Source organism: Pinus tabuliformis, chromosome J (assembly GCF_031772625.1).
Source record: "Pinus tabuliformis cultivar Carrire ecotype Pingquan chromosome J, CPIR1, whole genome shotgun sequence".
NCBI classification, from domain to species: Eukaryota; Viridiplantae; Streptophyta; class Pinopsida; order Pinales; family Pinaceae; genus Pinus; species Pinus tabuliformis.
Window position 1 is genome coordinate 321,083,831 of NC_142295.1, and position 16,982 is coordinate 321,100,812.

Here is a 16,982-nt window from a genome sequence, read left to right on the forward strand (position 1 = left end):
TAATCTGCAACTTCTTCAAGAGTGTTTCTTTCAAAGTAGAACTTATGCTATTTATGTTTTCTTTTGTTAGAGAAAACCACCACTTTCGTCTTGCTAATATTGACTTGTATTCCCACCCTTCAACAAAAATGCCTAAGGGAAAGTAAGCGCTCTTGCAAACGAAGAGCAGATTTAACAATCAGAATAAGGTCGTCCGCATAGAAAAGAAGCCTTATAACAAACTCGCTTAAATGGACACCATCACCCCCTTGCGATTTTAACCACTCTTCAAGTTTTGGTAACATATAAACCAAAAAGAATAGGAGACAATAGGAAGCCTTGCTTAACCCCGATATCACTCCTAAAACTTTCGGAGATCCCCACTGAAGTTTTGATTTTGACTTTCACCTCTTCATACAGCCTATGCACAACTGCTTTAGGATGCCTAGGAACCCCAAGTTCCTCCATTTAGTTCCAAAGCTTATCCCTAGGGACCATGTCAAAGGCTTTTTTGAAATCAACAAAGCAACAAAAGCCTTCTTCCTTTTTCTCCCACCCATTTTCAATGATGTGCCTTAAAGTTATACCGTGATCAACTATGGAATGGTGGCGAGCCCAATGGAACAACTAGCCGTGAGAAATCATGGGAACCCACCAATCACAAGGAACCACATGTACACCACATATGCCTAGCAATTACCACCTTCATGAATGAATGCATGGGAAGCTTAAACAAGCTCGATAGTTACCGACTTGGGAAACAATTTATCATCGACAATTGGCATTTCTTGAGAGATATATAAATACAAGAAAGACCTAATCCAGAAAATTTGTTCGATGAGTTTGACATTCATTCTTGGATATACTGCTCATTGGGGTATAGGAGAAGCTTGATCAAAGAAAAACAAGGAGAGAATTTCAAGAGAATAGAATCAATGAAGGTTGTTGATGCAGCCCAGAAAGAAAAGGTATAAGAGTTGTATTAAAGCAAAGAACGGATTCACTCTGTAGCATTTGTGTCATTTGGACAGAGAAGAAGGCTTCAGGAACACCTTTGTAAATCAATTGTCTTGAATTCAATAAAGAGCCAAGCAAGCCATTTTCATGCAAGAGTTTTTCCACATTGAATTTCTCCATGATAAATCTGTCTATTATGTGTTGCGTTGTTTACCTATTCTTCCATCTAACATTGGGGCTGGTCAACCTATATATATATATAAAGCAATTAAAAAAATCAAAATTAAATTAAAAAAAGGTTCAAAATTAAATAGTAAGGTCAGTATTGATGAATCGTGATGATCATAAACTAAACGATTACAAAGTAATAAATGTGAAAATCTCGAGTGTATTGCTAAATTCTTTTCCTAAACCTCTTTTTTATTTTTATTTTGCCTTTATTTCTTTCGAAAATCTGGTAAAGTAGAGTACATGTTGTAGCACAAACTCCCTGAGGCATTATCATGAATTTCATTTCATACATATTTTATTCTGTATCATCGTCATAATACATTGACTGCTAAATGGAGATCCTTCTCTTGTTTGCATATTATTTATTTCCTAAATAATATACATCATTGAGAATAATAATAGCAGTAATATGCCTTTAACGAGATTAAAATTCGTTTCTCCACATAAAAAATACATACAATATGCGTGTGTGTTACAGTTAGCATTGATGCTTGAAAGTGGACTATTAATGGTCTGATTACGCTTTTTGAAGGGACAAATTTCAGGCTGTCTCACAATGTATATTTGATCCCCAACGGCATTATCTGTGTAAGCATCCTGATTTCGGTGCCATGTCCACAAGGCATCAGTAGAATTTAATACCTGCAAGAAACATAATGACATGACCACTTGCTCATGATCAAACCTTTCAATAAGATACATAAATATTTATTACATGGCCAAGTTAGAAGATGAAACCTCTAGAATGCCATGTCCAAAGCTGCTCTCTCGGAATGCACTCCATTCTGGTTGTTTGTCCCAACAGAAATTTCCTTTGGCAGGGCCGGAGGTGAAGTTGATGTGGCAGACACCTCCATATTCAGGAGGATTGTCACCAGGCCCAGGGCACTTACCTGGGTCATCTGCAAAATCTGTATCAATTGCCTCGATGTTCCCACCATCACCAACTGTGATATATACTGGTCCACATGGGTTTAAACTATAGTTGTACACTCTGTTCATTCTTTCATATGCATGTACCTGCCATTAAGCTATGTCAATATATTAAGAACATGAAGAATATAGTAATAATAGAATTGGGGACATACACCATGGTGAAACTGGATACAAACAAAACCACAAGTAAACAAACGTGAAAGCCAAAGCCAAAGGGATCTCCTCAATACATGGCCATGAAATGAATCTTAATGCAATTAAGAGAGATAGAGAGAGCTATTTAAAAAGGAAAACAATCGGGGCTACAAGCACAACAACGGACTGTACTCTTATGTGAGTTAAATCAATTACATATTAAAGATGTATAAAAATAATACTTCGTATGGTATGGTAAATCAAAAGGGTTAGTTTTGATTAGTTTAATTTTTTTAATGTTCTGATAAAATAAATCTTTAACATGTTTTCATATGAAATTATGAATAATTTTCCTTTTAATTTATTAACATTACTCACCCATACAATTATGTCAAATAATGCAAAGTATATCATTATCTGTCCTATAACAATATAATAAAAGTTAATGTAGTTAGGTTACGAACTCCTCACCTTGAACCATTTGACCCGTCAAAACCCTGGGTCAGACATGCAACTGCAGGATTAAAAACTCCTCAAAGAGCCCTTCCATTTCAGGGGTATCAATTCTGACCTGCCTCTGAACAAACGCACAATGCATGTCAAGGTTTTTTGAAACTTCTCAACAAATGCCTACACTGGTTTTCAATGGATCATAATGTTGCCCCCTCATATGGCATGAGGAGATTGTGATTACATATTGGACTTCCAGTATGAGCACCACTCTTCCAGTGGCATGATGCTCTAGTTCACACCTGATGTGAAGTGGCACTTCAGGTTGGTCATTCAAAGCACATGGGTGATAATATCTTTCACAGAATTTTGGCTACATGTTCTATTTCACAGTGTGGACCTGCTCGGTTGGTTTCATGATGTATATCAGCTTGTCAGTAGCAATTTTGTGCATGGTTGAGTTGATTTTGACATGCAGATGGTACATGATGATTTTGCACACATGTATGAGAGTGCCCCAATGTTTCAGTTGTTGCAATCTTATGATAATGCTTGATGTAGTGAATACTGTCATATCTTCTATTCTTGCTCATGTATGATAATATTGCTTCATGTATCAGCCACAACCATGGTGAACATTGGTGTAATCTGATAATGAATCATAACTCTCTTGTCTTTTGCTTAGATGCACGATGACGAGACATAATTTTCCTTTAGATAAGTGTTGTCACCTTTTTATTCAAGTTGTACTACTAGAGAACTAGGTGGGTGTAGCATGTCATTTTCCCTAACCATCTTATACACCTAGTCATCTTCCCATCATTTTCATACACACTCATCATTTACCCTCTCATGGTTGTCTTATCATGAGTCATATAGCAAGATCCAAAGCAAAGAAATCCCATGTCTGAAAAGCCTAAATAAAGTCAAAAGAGCTAAAACGCTAGAGATTGATGCAGCCAAAAGAAAAAAGTCAAATTGTAAAGCTTGAATCATGACACCTTACAAAAAGCCCAATTTCGTGAAGTCCCATGCTTAAGGAATGTGAAATCTAAAGAAATGGATGAAGCAAATAAAGAAAAAGACAAAGAAGGGGTAGTAACAAAAAGAGGCTCAGGAATGGTAACTCAACACTAGTAAGCACTCCCTCCCTAAAGGCACACATGGAATGAAAATCATAACCCCTAGCTGTTGAAATCTCGAAAGGGAAGACTTCTACATCATCCTATGTGGTAATGAGGGTCAACACATGACAATACCCTTCTCCCTAACATCACATATCCCTAGCTTAGATTCCTAGGAAGTGCTTCTCGTCTTAGGAGTTGTCATGTGTAATATAGGTTAATGATGTCTGCGCCAAGGTTTAACTTAGGAAACGATCAAAATTAAATGAATCATTAAGAAGTTAAAGGATGTCACTTAAAGTTTCACCACCTAATGACACATATATCAAGGTATGGCTCATCATTATGAAGTAGCACCCCTACATTGGGAACTATGTATTTGCCTAGAGCATTGCATATCTTCATTGGGAGTTGTGTACTTGCATTGGGAATCGTGACTATGCCTAGCACATTGTGACCTCTGCATTGGGCTTTGTGACAAGGTCATCCACACCATTTAAGCCACACGTGTGGGACCTCTATCATCTTTTTGGGGGGTGACTTGCTTCTTGGACTGTGGGCACATGCATTGGGGCCACACGTGCCTCCTCATTTCACTCATGGCATTGTATATGGACTTTTTTGGAGCACTTCGAGGGAGAAATCCTCCTTTCTTGGAATTCACCTCATAGGCGTGGTTGGTTGAGGCATCTTTGGGCATTTTGAGGGAACGACCCTTCTTCTATGCCATAGATCCACAAATGTGGAGGTTGTTAGAGCATTTTGAAGATATATTGTTGCATGTTGATGAGTCAACTCCCTACAGGGGATAGGTTATGCTCTAACTACATCTATTATGCTATTTTCAGGAGGGTGTCCACTTTGTTGAGCCATCTATTCTATTGTTGATGTACATGTGGCATTAATTCACCATATAAAATTATTGTTGATATTGTCCTCTCAAGTTAGTTGGAGAATACTATTATTTTGATCATAGATATAAGGTTAGTTATGGATCTAATGCTATTTTATTGATGGAGTTGTTGGGTTATAGATCCATAAATAAGAAGCTCCTCCGTTGTAATCATTGTTGAAAGCAAAGTTATCAGAACCGAATCGGTGATCGAACCGAAAAACCTTGTGGACCGGGAACCGGTCGGAACCGGACCGAAACCGGTAAAAAACCGGAAAAAAAGGTTTACCAAAAACACATAAAATATTCATATTTTAAAGAAAAACTTATATATTCATGTGCATCCATATGAATCCAAACCATTTATACACAAATATGCAAAAGTTCTCATTTACATAGCATGTAAGGGTGCACATAACCAAAATATCATCGAATGCAATCCATCTATGAACCAAAAATACATCAACAAATAGGCTCTAGATGGCCTCTAGCATCTAAAACAAATCATGCTACAATAAATCCCTACATATCATCAAAATCATTGCCTATATTGGGGTCTTCGCCATCAATATAACCATTTAGGAATTAAAATAAGATAGAAAAAACGCAGCATGTCATGTCAAGATTTTGTTTGAGTGATGGGTACATTTTTAGTAGAGTCGTGATAGAGGAGTTCGACAACCAATGCCACTAACATCAAAGTACATAGAGGGCTTGGTGTTCTTTATTAAATACTAGTTCCATACCCTCATACATGACAAAATCCAATGGAAACGTTGCAATCCCCCCTAATCCTGAAATCCTGAAAAATTGTTAAGTCTGCTAGATTTTGAGTGAAATCTACGATTCTACTTTCTCCATATGAAATCCAATAAGGTTGGAACCACTCTCAACATCCTAAGTCATTTCATGGTAATGTTAAAAATTTAAAAGGATGAAAATGAAAATTTAAGGAAAATGTCCTTTTACTTTAAGAATTTAACATTACCATGAATTGCATAGCAATACTAGGGCCATAGGCTTGATTATTACGCTAAGGGCCATAGGCTTGAATATTAGGCTAGCCTAGGGGAGAGTAAGAAGTGGGCCAACCAACTAAGAAATAATAATAAAAAAAAAGGCAAATTTTTTCTGCGCGGAACCAGTCATGAACCGGTCGGTTCGGTGCCGAACCGACCTATTTTGGTTTGGAGGCCTGGTTCGGACCAGTTTTGGGCCAAAAACGATCGGACTGGAATTGGTTCTGGTCCAGTTCTGATAACATTGATCGAAAGTGCTCTCAATCTGTTGGAACAATTTGTTTTAGCTTGTTTAGGCTTTTATGTAATGGTGAAGTCTCTTTGCTAAAGTAGTATAAATTGTTCTTGAATCCTGGTGCTTATTGGAGCTAATGTTACAAATTTTAGGATACTGAAACTCAAGGGCCATAGAGGAGCAAAATATTCTACATTAGAAGAGGTTATGTGTGATAGAATTACTCCTTAACTCTCTTTGCTTCATCTTCTTTAAAGAGAAAAATTAACGCTTTCATATTGAAAGAGTAATTGCATTTGTTAGAATATTTAGGCAATGGCTACCCTTAGTGTTATCTTGAAGGTGGATCTTTCATGGACCCTTTACAAATTTGTGATCTGGGTTACCAATTAAGGTTGTTGTTGCATGTCATTGGCTATCAACAAGCCCCTAATCTCTCATAAGAATAACCCTCTAAAATAGACTAACTTGATCCCATATGCTCAATGATTTATGGCAGTAATTATTCCTTCCAACCAACCACAAAAAATTACAATTTTTTTTTCTATTTTTCTATTTTTGAAACAATCTAAAATTACGACAAAGAAAATAATTAGATCAGATAGCATTTCAAACCATTTACACTTCAAATAACTATCTTGAAGTTCGCTTCTTGTTTCTAAAAGTAAATTGTTGACTTTCTAGCTTTAGACGTGAATCGATTTGCTTATATTGGCTCTTGTTTTTTGCAGTTTTCTATTTCTAAAAGGACATTTAAAGGGCGTGATTTGAATCTGAAATTGAAAACAGAATTGTAAATCAACTTGTTATTTCTTAAGGAAAATCCTTAATTTTCGTGTTAAAACCCTAAAATAAATTGTTGATTTTGTTAGTTTTTGTAGCATCGTATGTGTTCTACCCTTGAAATTTTGAGGAGAGGCTAGAATACATGAGATCTCCAAAACCCAAAAATCGTTTCTAGAAATTCCGCCTAGAAATGACTTAATTAGATTATTAGCCAATTTTTAAATATTTCCTAAGTCTAAACTTAGGGAATATGGTTAATTAATTAGAATTAATTAAGTCAAGGCGTGAATGATCTAGAAACTCACACGGATCGACTTCAAGTTAATCCTAGCCATCAATTAAGATTTAATCTTGGTCGTTGGAGTCCTAACAAAGGATTATAAGAAGTCGATGGGCACTTGGAGAATACACTTGAGCAGTTTGATTTCATGAGAATATCGATTTCCTGAGTAGCAGCAATCAATTGCTGGAGAGAGAGCTAGTGAGATCGAAGCAGTGAGAGAGGGGCAGAGACAGTGAAGCCAGAGGAAGGATTCCAAATCTGGTGAGTGCATTTGCAAAGAGGCAAAAGAGCCACAGAGAGGCTGACGTAGAGCAGCGCAGTAGCCTCTAGAGGTAGTTTTGATTATGTTGGGGAAAGACAAGTTTCAGTGCCAGAAGTTGGACAGAGGTTCCAAAGGCCAGGAGAGACATTTTCCTAGACAACAACAGACCAGACAACTTGAGGAGACGTTGGTTCGGACTGAGTGTAGAAGGGACTACGCTAGTGTGATGCAGTTGCTGCGCAAAGCCAATTTGGATGGCTCAATTTGAGCTGAGGTTAGAGCACGGATTTGCCTGTGGAGTGAGGAACTTTCCTCACTAGATTTTTCTTGCCAGTATTTCTCTGTAAGATTGCCAGTTTCGGCATCCAGTTGTACTCAGATTATTTCACTACTGCTTAATATTAAAACCCTCAGCTACTGCACCGATTTTCCCAAGTTGGGTTTTTCTAGGGACATTTATCTAAAAATAACTGTGTTATGTTATGTGTGTGCTAGAATTTCTTTTAGTGTTTATTCTTCCGCAGTTTCATTTGTGTAGGTTGCAGTGTGATTTATTCAGTATTTGTTGTAGGAAACAATAAATAAATTGTTAAATTAAAATAACAATTAGGAGAATAATTTCCAGTTGCTGCAATAGGATTCCGTTGTGGAATTTTCACAAATTTTAGCCTAAATTTGATGCTGGTTTGAAAATCTAAAGGAGGCTAGTTGAAATCTGGTTTAAATTTGGAAAATAAGTTCATAAAACAAACTTTAAATTGGATAACAAAACTAAGTTACCATCCCTCTAAACCCTACAATGATACAAGTTTAGTTTGACCATTGGGATTCCCCCCTAGACTAAAACCTTGCTAGCCTAAAATGAGAAAGGCAAGACCACTGAGGTGACAGTGGGTAGTTTTCCTAAGTTGCTCTTGGGGTTTCATAACTTGTTCTTAGGGGACTTTTGCACCAAGTGAGAACTTGGGAGGTAACATTTTGGCACAGTTGTCAGGCACAAAGTCCATTACCTTGTGTTTAGAATACCTTAGATTTATTCATTGATGAGACTTAAGTTAAATTGTAATCAACACAATATAAGCTCGTATAGCAACTCCACAAGGTGAACTTGTGTCCAAGATGTTTTTCACAAGAACATCCTCTCAAGGCCTTGTTGCCTCAAAATCTAGTAGATCTTATGAGAGGGCTCACAAGACAAGAACTAGACCGAGGGACAACAATGAAGTGGAAGCCCACTATCACCACAACACTCCACCTCCTACTCTTTAGTGGACTTTCACCACAAGGGAGACTTCCTAGTATTGGTCACCTAATAGGTGTTCTAAGTCTATGGCTTAGACATGAGAAATGGATAAGCTCAAGAAAGGCACTCACCTTAAGGGCAAGGCTTAATCCAACAAAGAAAAGGAAAGGTGTGCACTTCAAGAGGCCTATCAAGGGCACTTATGACCTAGGGTTTAATGAATAAGCAAGGATAAAGGCCTACCAAGGTGCATAAGACCAAGAAAAGGCTTGCTAGAGATTGATTTGATCAACAATTGGAGCAACAAGCCCTCAAAAAGCCCTAAGTTTTAACCTGGGGTTAGGTTAGGGTTTCCCTAGGGAAAAATTACATAGGGTTTGTGACGTCAGCCCTAAAAAGGCAAAAATAACCATGGAAAAGGCTGGATTTTGATGCAATGAGAGCTAGCCCACGTGTATAACCTCACCACATGCTAATGCACTCTTCCTACTTAAATTTGGTCCTATGCCCTAGCCTAACAGTTTGCCTTGAAGGGTAAAAAAGGTTAAAGAGAGAGAGAAATAGGCTTAAAAGGTTTTCCAATGATATATGATCACCTATGTGAATGGTAGTGCTTAATCCTTGGGTGATGGAATCTAAGGGAAACCTACTAATGGAAATATCAAACCTTAGGATGGAGTAAGGGAAAGAAAAACCATAGTTTTCAAAAACCCTAACTACCACTTTATGAGGGGATAAAATCATGAAGAGAGCTTTCATGAAGATCTACAAGGGATGGCATACATTCTCTAGTTAAAACATGCAATAATTTGCCAAGATTCCATAGGAAAAATATTCAAATTAACAAGAACATAGAAACCCTAGCAACAACCATTCAAACGATAATCAATAATCAAGAATACTTACAACATATGCATGAAGAAGTCCTTTATTCTCCCAAAGTGATGTCTCCAGAACAAGAGCTAGTCTCCCAAAAGAAAAAATTTCAACAATAGATCACATCTCCACAACAATACAAGTCACAATAGCTAGGCCGAAATCCTCTATGGAGGTCGAAATACTCCACAAGTGATGATGAGAAACAAATGTGATGAATAGTATCCCACCTTCATCTAGGTGGAAATTCTAGATGGTGAGAGGTATGTGTTTGATGTAGATGGTGGAGGAGTATAGCATATGATTATCGAATAGTGAATATCAAGGCTACCATCTGGTTGGATGTCCGGCTAGCTGTCAAATGTAGGAGAAAATTTTCCTCCTATGGGGTTACCCATTTTGGTGGGTAACATGCCTAATTTGTTTGATCCTAGAATTGGAAAATTATTATAGAAGATAAGTCAACAAGATATGGAACCCAAACAGGGCAAAACCACTTATCATAGAATATATCAGGTGTTTGTCTGAGAAAATCCTTTTGATCCTACCCAAGTCACAAAGTTTGATTGGAGTCATGAGCTCTTTAGATCCTTTGACTTTACCAACTTCCAAGGACATCCTCATGATTACCTGAGAAGGCTATTGACAAATTGCCTACGTTCCAAGGAAATAATGTTGTATTTTCCATAGATCATTAGAGGGCATTTATAAATTGAATTGTACGACATGAGGACAACACAACAACAAACACATGAAATTATTTCCACTCTCCCTAGAAGATGGTGCTTTAGATTGGTTCACAAGCTTACCCTTATATAGTATAAAAAACATGCAAGAATTGGAAAATATATTTATGGAAAAATGGGGAGAAATGAAATACTATAGGTATTCGTTGGTTTCCCTCAATATCGCAAACAAAAATGAGAATGAAACGATCAATGAGTTTGATAAAAGATTCAACTAAATTTTCCAAACAGTCCATGCTAATATCAAACCCCCAAAGCTAAGAATCCTCATTTACTACCTTGATGCATTTGAGGGCAAGCTAGATTTTCACCTAAAATAGAAGGACCCCTAGAACCTCAGCGTTGTTCAAGAGGGAACCATCAAAATCAAGAAGAATATCAACCTGATAAGGAAAACTAAGTTCATCTAGAGCTCACACAACTAGGAATGAGTCTAGAAAAGATGCAGTGTGTTGATTTTTCAAGACTTTCTAATTTGATAATTACTTCCAATGATTTCTTAGTTAATCTTTCTTGTGTCACATTCATCATTAAGCAATTATACATAGAAAATCTCAACTATAAAATAATAATGACAATAGGATCATGAAGAGACAACCAAACACAGGGGACACAAAATTTTACCCTAGGAAAACCTTACCTAGGGAAAAACCCAACAACCTTTTCTTAGGGAAATTGTCCAATTCAACAAGAGATATAATCTGATTTTTCCAATCAAATAAAGTCAAACTAACCAGTAAATAAGCCCAAGTCAAACGTCCCACAAAATATTATCAGTCAACCTGGGGTCAACTGTCCAAACACAAGCCGAATTTCGACCTACTGCAACTGCCTTAGAAAGTCGGTCAACTTGCCTTAGACCTGCGGTCAACCTTCCTCATAAATTCGGTCAAATCCTGCCTTAGAAAATTTGGTCAATGCTGGCTAAACAACTCTCCTTTACTCTCTCTCCCATTCGTATGGATGAACAAAAAAATTAGATGATTTTCATGATCTAAATTGATGCCAATGGAGGAGAATGAATAGCAATATATAGTGGATGAATGGGCCTAAATAGGTGTGTCTTTATGGCTGGGCTGACCTGACCTTATGTTGGGCCGACTTAACGTATGGAGGTAATTTTAAAAATCAAAAATTCAAATTCTCCCTCTTTTATTTTGGAGCCAACTTGAATCCAAATTTGAATTTTGCTTCTTTTAATTTTTGTGGGCTTATACAATAAATGAATACCAATCGCAACTACCAAATTTCAACACTCCCTCTTAGCTAGGGAGGTATTTGCCTTGACTTCTTCAAATGTTTTCTTGTTGAAAATTTTCTTTATCCCAATAAAAGGTTGAATGAGCTCAACTATGTTGATGAATCCATCCACCTCATGTTTTATGCCAGAACCATGTGGAAAACATCTTGCATCAACATCATGCAAAAGGATCTAGTCACCCACTAGACACATGCCCTTTACAATTGGATCTAGTCACCCACTGGCCAGAGGCCTTCTGGGGTCCCATTGCCCAAATACCTTTTGGCCTTCTAGGGTCAAGGCTAGTCCTAGGTCAACAATTATCCAAATTGTCACCTGGAACCTGGTCAACACTTGTGAACTATGGTGAAAACCTGGGCCCATTTACCATTCCCACATGTTGTCACATGTTATTGAAAGGCAAAACACTTGCCCAATGATATAAGGCACTCACTCGACCCACTAGCCAAATAAGAATTAGCAATATGGGCAGAACCTTCTGATTGGGTGAGCACTTTGGGCCTTGATGCTCTTTAGGCCATTTTCCCTAGCCACATTACATGGCCCCTGATCAACACCTTTGACCTGTCAGTATCCTGACCTAAGGAGAATGTCTGCCCCTTGATGCTACAACATCAACACTCCCCTTAACCAAGGGAAACATTCTCAACCACTCCAAGCTTTTCCTTGAAGTATACAAACTTCATCTTGGGACAGACACTTTGTGAGAATGTCAGCAACTTTCTCATTTGTAGAAATGCATAGAAGCCTCACCGCTCCCTTTTGTATCATGTCCTAGAAGTGGTGGTACCATGATCTCGATGTGCTTCTACCTGTCATCACAGTCGTCTCCTGCACTTGATCAAACAATCCTGCAAATAGCTTCTGAAGCCACACTACTTGACAGCTTTCCAAACTAGCTGCAATATACTTGGCCTCTACAGTCCTAAGTGCAACAGATGTCTACTTCCTGCCCAAGCAGAATCCAAACTAAATCATCATCTTGATGTGCTCTTTCTATCTTCAGCACTCTCTGCCCAATTTGAATCTGTATATTCCTACAGTTTTACTTCATCATTTTAGACATGTACCATGTCAATACCTCGACACATCTTATGATGCATGCCTTGGCTCAACCATAAACTAATCGGTTTCACTGGATCCATCACCATAGTTGTTTGATACTAAAGCAAATCCTGCTGTAGCAATCCAAGCTGCTCCCTTTGCCACTTAGCTTATTCAGATTTGTTACCATGGGAGTGGTCATGGACTAGCTGTCCATCATCCCAAGTATTTGAAGGACCATAATAATATGCTTCCTTTGACCAAGGAAGATCTCACCTGGCTTCTGCCACACTTCTAGTCCCAAGAAATAATGTATCAAAATCCTTCATCTCGAACTCAAAGGTCAACTCCCTCTGACACTGAAGCAGGGCTTGACTACTCCATTTATCATGGAAGCAAATCCTCCTGCCACTTTGCACCCTCTATCACGTGAGTCCTTCTACTTCTGTCAAAAATAAGCCACATTATAACTAGATCAACCAGGACTCATTTTATATCCATACCCGAGGTCTTGTACAAAGCTTTCTTCAATATACAAGCATGGGATTCCCTCTCATCTACCTCAAAGCCCCGAGGTAGCTCTATGTACACTTCTTCCTCAATCACTTCATTGAGCAGAATGATCTTTACATCCATTTGATGTAATCTCCAATCCATAACAGAAGTAATAGAAGTAATAACTCTAATAGAAATGTACCTAGCAACTGGAGTAAATGTCACTTCATGGTCCTTGTTGAATTTCCACGATCTTGGGTCTAGGATAGAATCTTAGAATCTTTGACGCTACCAAACCAAGAATCTCAACTAAAGCTACTTTGCATAGCGAAAAATATAAAGCAGTAAATCACACATGCACAAGTATAGACAACTTTTTACAAAATATTGTACAAATATGTACAACAACCCAATCTTCGTTATATTAAACCAACTGAGTAATACAACAGTCTAGGGCTCCCATACAAGGGATACAAGATACAATGATAATCTTGTTGCAGTCTCTATGTCGTATCTTGTCCTGTCGGTCCTTCGCTTCCGATCTGCTCTCTAGCTACCCCTTAGTCCATCAAAAGACAACACATAGAGTCTCTAGGAGGGTTGCCACCTATCACCACTGCAAGTCGCTTCTGCTTCAATGAACACAGGTTGATCCAATCTTCCTTCTAGTAGCTTCTTTCGTCCATCAAAGAGCTACACATAGGCTCAATCCTTCACCCAACCTTCAGCTGTTAAGCTCTCGTTATGACTGCTTGTCAAGGGCTACTTTGGGCTATCAACACGCTCTCCACCAGTCCAATGATGCCCAATCCAATCACTATGAGATCTGCTCCTAGATGATTCTTTCAACCATCAAGACAAGCCTCCCAATTGGCTCCCATAGGCTGCTACAACTCTATCCACACTAGGACCATCCAACTAGCAACAAATTCAACATAAAATCAACATCACCATACCTCAAATTTGTTGTCAAACTGCAGCCCCTACTTGCGGAAACTCGGCCTATACCCATCTTGTAGAAACGCACTGCCTACAGAAACCCAGTTTGAGGAAACGCACTTCCTGCGGAAATCCAGTCTGCGGAAACGCACTGCCTGCGAAACCCAATCTGTGGAAACTCGCTACCTGTGGAAACCCAGTTTGCAGAAACTCGCTACCTGCGGAAACCCAGTTTGCGGAAACTCGGCCTGCCTTCTTCTAGAGCTGTGGCTACCTCTGAAGTTGATCTTCTATGTTTCTTGCACATTTGGATGCTAAAATGAAACACATTCACCTTCTATTTATACACTTTAGAAGGGCTACTTGAATTCACCAATGGACATGTCTTTTGGACTTAACCATTTCAAGCTTACATGACTTGACTATCCAAAAATCCATTATCAACTTCAAAAATTCATAACTCACTAAGGACAACTCAGATTTTGACAATTCTCAAAGCATTGGATTCTCCTCGCCGTCCTCTATCATCTCCATCCATCTCATGTCCAAAATGATCCAGGGTTTTGGCCCAAACATCGATGGATGCAGAAGCCCAACCTTGGGTTCCAAGCCCACAAGTGACTCTTGTGGTGGTTCACCCCCCCAAACCCCAAACCCTAGGGCTTGGAGTACCTCCCAAACTACTAAAAAAGCAACAATCCCTCTTAGCGAGGGAGGTACTTCCAAGACTAGGAACTAACTCATCATCATCATAACTACTTGCAAAACTCGCCCAACTCTTGGAGCTCACCACTGCAGCAATCCCTGTAGTATGAACTACGCCTCTCTCGAAAGTGTCGTTGTCACTAGCAGCATCCTACTTCTTCTTCTCCTGAAATGTCTTCCACTCTCTCCATGATTCCTTCTTGGCAAATGTGGAAGCACCCTTGCTCTCTACTGACCACGCACTCTTCTTGGGCTGCAAAGTCTCCCTTTGAATCTGCAAGCTCCCGCTAGAAGTCAACTCGCTCTGAGCCTTTGGAATATGACACCAAATCCAAGGCCACCTACAAACTTGATAGACTCATAACCAGTGTTGCATGAAATGCCCCCCCCTTAGATCAAAACCCTCAAACGCGACCCGTATAGATCTGTGGGTGATCTGCCGCCCGAAACGCGTCCCGGAAAGTCCGAAACGGAGATCAGGCCGAAAAAGATGCTTCCTGCCCTGTGGGAACCATCCGGTCCGATCCGCATTTCGAAATTGTTGGGACGCGTTTCGGGCGGTGGATCACCCGACTGAAATGCCGCATTTACGTGTTGGATCCATACGAATCACGATCGATTTCGTGGGAAATCGGCTGGTTCCGCCGTGCGGCGCCACAAAAACATTTTTTTTTATCTAGTGGTTGGGGGTGGGTCCAAGTTGGGTTAGGGTAGGGAATAAAGGGATTAAAAGGCTCTTTCACCTCTCATTTGTGTAGGAATTTACAGGGTAAGTTCCACAGAAAGAATACCAAAAGGACACCGCTCACAACCAGATCTCAAATCAATACACCAGTATTTTTGACGTGGTTAAAACCCTCAGAGTGCAAGGAGGGAAACAGTCCACGGCCTGTCCCAACGTGGGTACTACAGGCAATTTATTAATCAAAGAATGAAAATTTACATAAGCTTCTCTCATGCACGGATTACCCGAACAATGACCCTCCATGCGCTTTAAATAGAACTCATGGACCAATCGGGTGTCAAGCCACGGATCAAGTGTCGGTAATACCGAGGTGAGAGTGAACCGTCGGATCACTACATATCGTGACCGTCGGATTGTAAGTTACAAAATGTACAACGGTAAAGAAACACACTTTACCTAACTCTAACCTAACTCTATACTAGACCAAGTTGAACTTAACTATATCCTATGTGTCGGAATATCCTAACATCCCCCCTTAAGAACAACTTGGGATAGGATTGAAGGATTTACAAATATGACACAATAGGAGAAGGAAGGAGGCACTAGAGCCTATCCCCCCTTAGTGACAACTTCCTGAACTCCAAGCATATATCGAAGTTTAGTGAACGTCGCCTCTGTGAGAGCCTTTGCGAAGATGTCTGCAACCTGATCATCTGTTGGACAATATTGCACTTCAAGAACATGGTCATGAATGAGCTTTCTGATGAAGTGCATGTGTAGTTCAATGTGTTTGCTGCGCTGATGCTGGACTGGATCTTTGCATAGCTGAATGGCACTTTGATTATCACACCAAAGTGGGGTTGGATGCTGCTGCTCAAAGCCAAACTCTGATAGGATCTGACGAAGCCACAAGGCTTCCTTACTAGCTTCCACGGCACCACGATACTCTGCTTCTGCTGACGAAAGAGAAATGGCCGCCTGTTTCTTACAAGCCCATGTAATAGGTCCTGAACCAAGAGTGAAGACATAACCGGCAGTAGACTTCCGATCATCAGGGTCACCAGCCCAATCAGAATCAGTGAAACCAACTAACAGAGGAGCTGCTTTGGCACTGTAATGAATCCCAAACTGTACTGTACCTCGAACATAACGAAGTATTCTTTTAGCTGCTTTCCAATGACTTTCACGGGGGTTTTGCATAAAACGAGCAACAAGGCCAACAACAAAGGAAAGATCAGGACGAGTATGGGTTAAATACAAGAGTTTTCCGACAAGTTGACGGTATAAGGTAGCATCAACTTCAGGAGAAGTACAAGAGACTGAAAGTTTGACTCCAGACTGAAAGGGAGAAGGGGCTGGCTTACAGTCTTCCATGTGAAAATGTCGAAGAATATCACAAGCATACTTGGACTGGGAAAGGAAAATACCCTCTTGGGATTGCAAGACTTGAAGACCGAGAAAATAGTGTAAATGTCCTAAGTCTGTCATTTCAAATTTCTTTTTAAGGCTGGACTTCACATGGTTTATAAGGTTGGGATCACTACCAGTAAGAATAAGATCATCAACATAAAGAACAAGGATGATAAGAGAGTTTCCCACTTTCTTGGTGTAGACAGTATTGTCAGAATGACACCTAGAAAAGCCAGATTCTAAAAGAAAGTTATCCATTTTGGCATACCAAGCCCGAGGAGCTTGCTTG

The 16,982-nt window shown here is 39.3% G+C and overlaps 1 protein-coding gene across 1 annotated transcript in view; it reads right to left on the reverse strand.

Moving 5' to 3' along the window:
• Window positions 1-1,348: 1,348 nt before the first annotated feature.
• Window positions 1,349-16,982, reverse strand: part of LOC149227039 (purple acid phosphatase 23-like) — an 82,252-nt gene continuing 66,618 nt past the window's right edge. The window contains exons 6-7 of the mRNA XM_089377679.1: window positions 1,906-2,187; window positions 1,349-1,809 (exon numbers count right to left, since the gene is read on the reverse strand). Coding sequence (XP_089233805.1) covers window positions 1,537-1,809; window positions 1,906-2,187 — 555 coding nt within the window. The 3' untranslated portion in view covers window positions 1,349-1,536. The remainder of the gene's footprint in view (window positions 1,810-1,905; window positions 2,188-16,982) is intronic.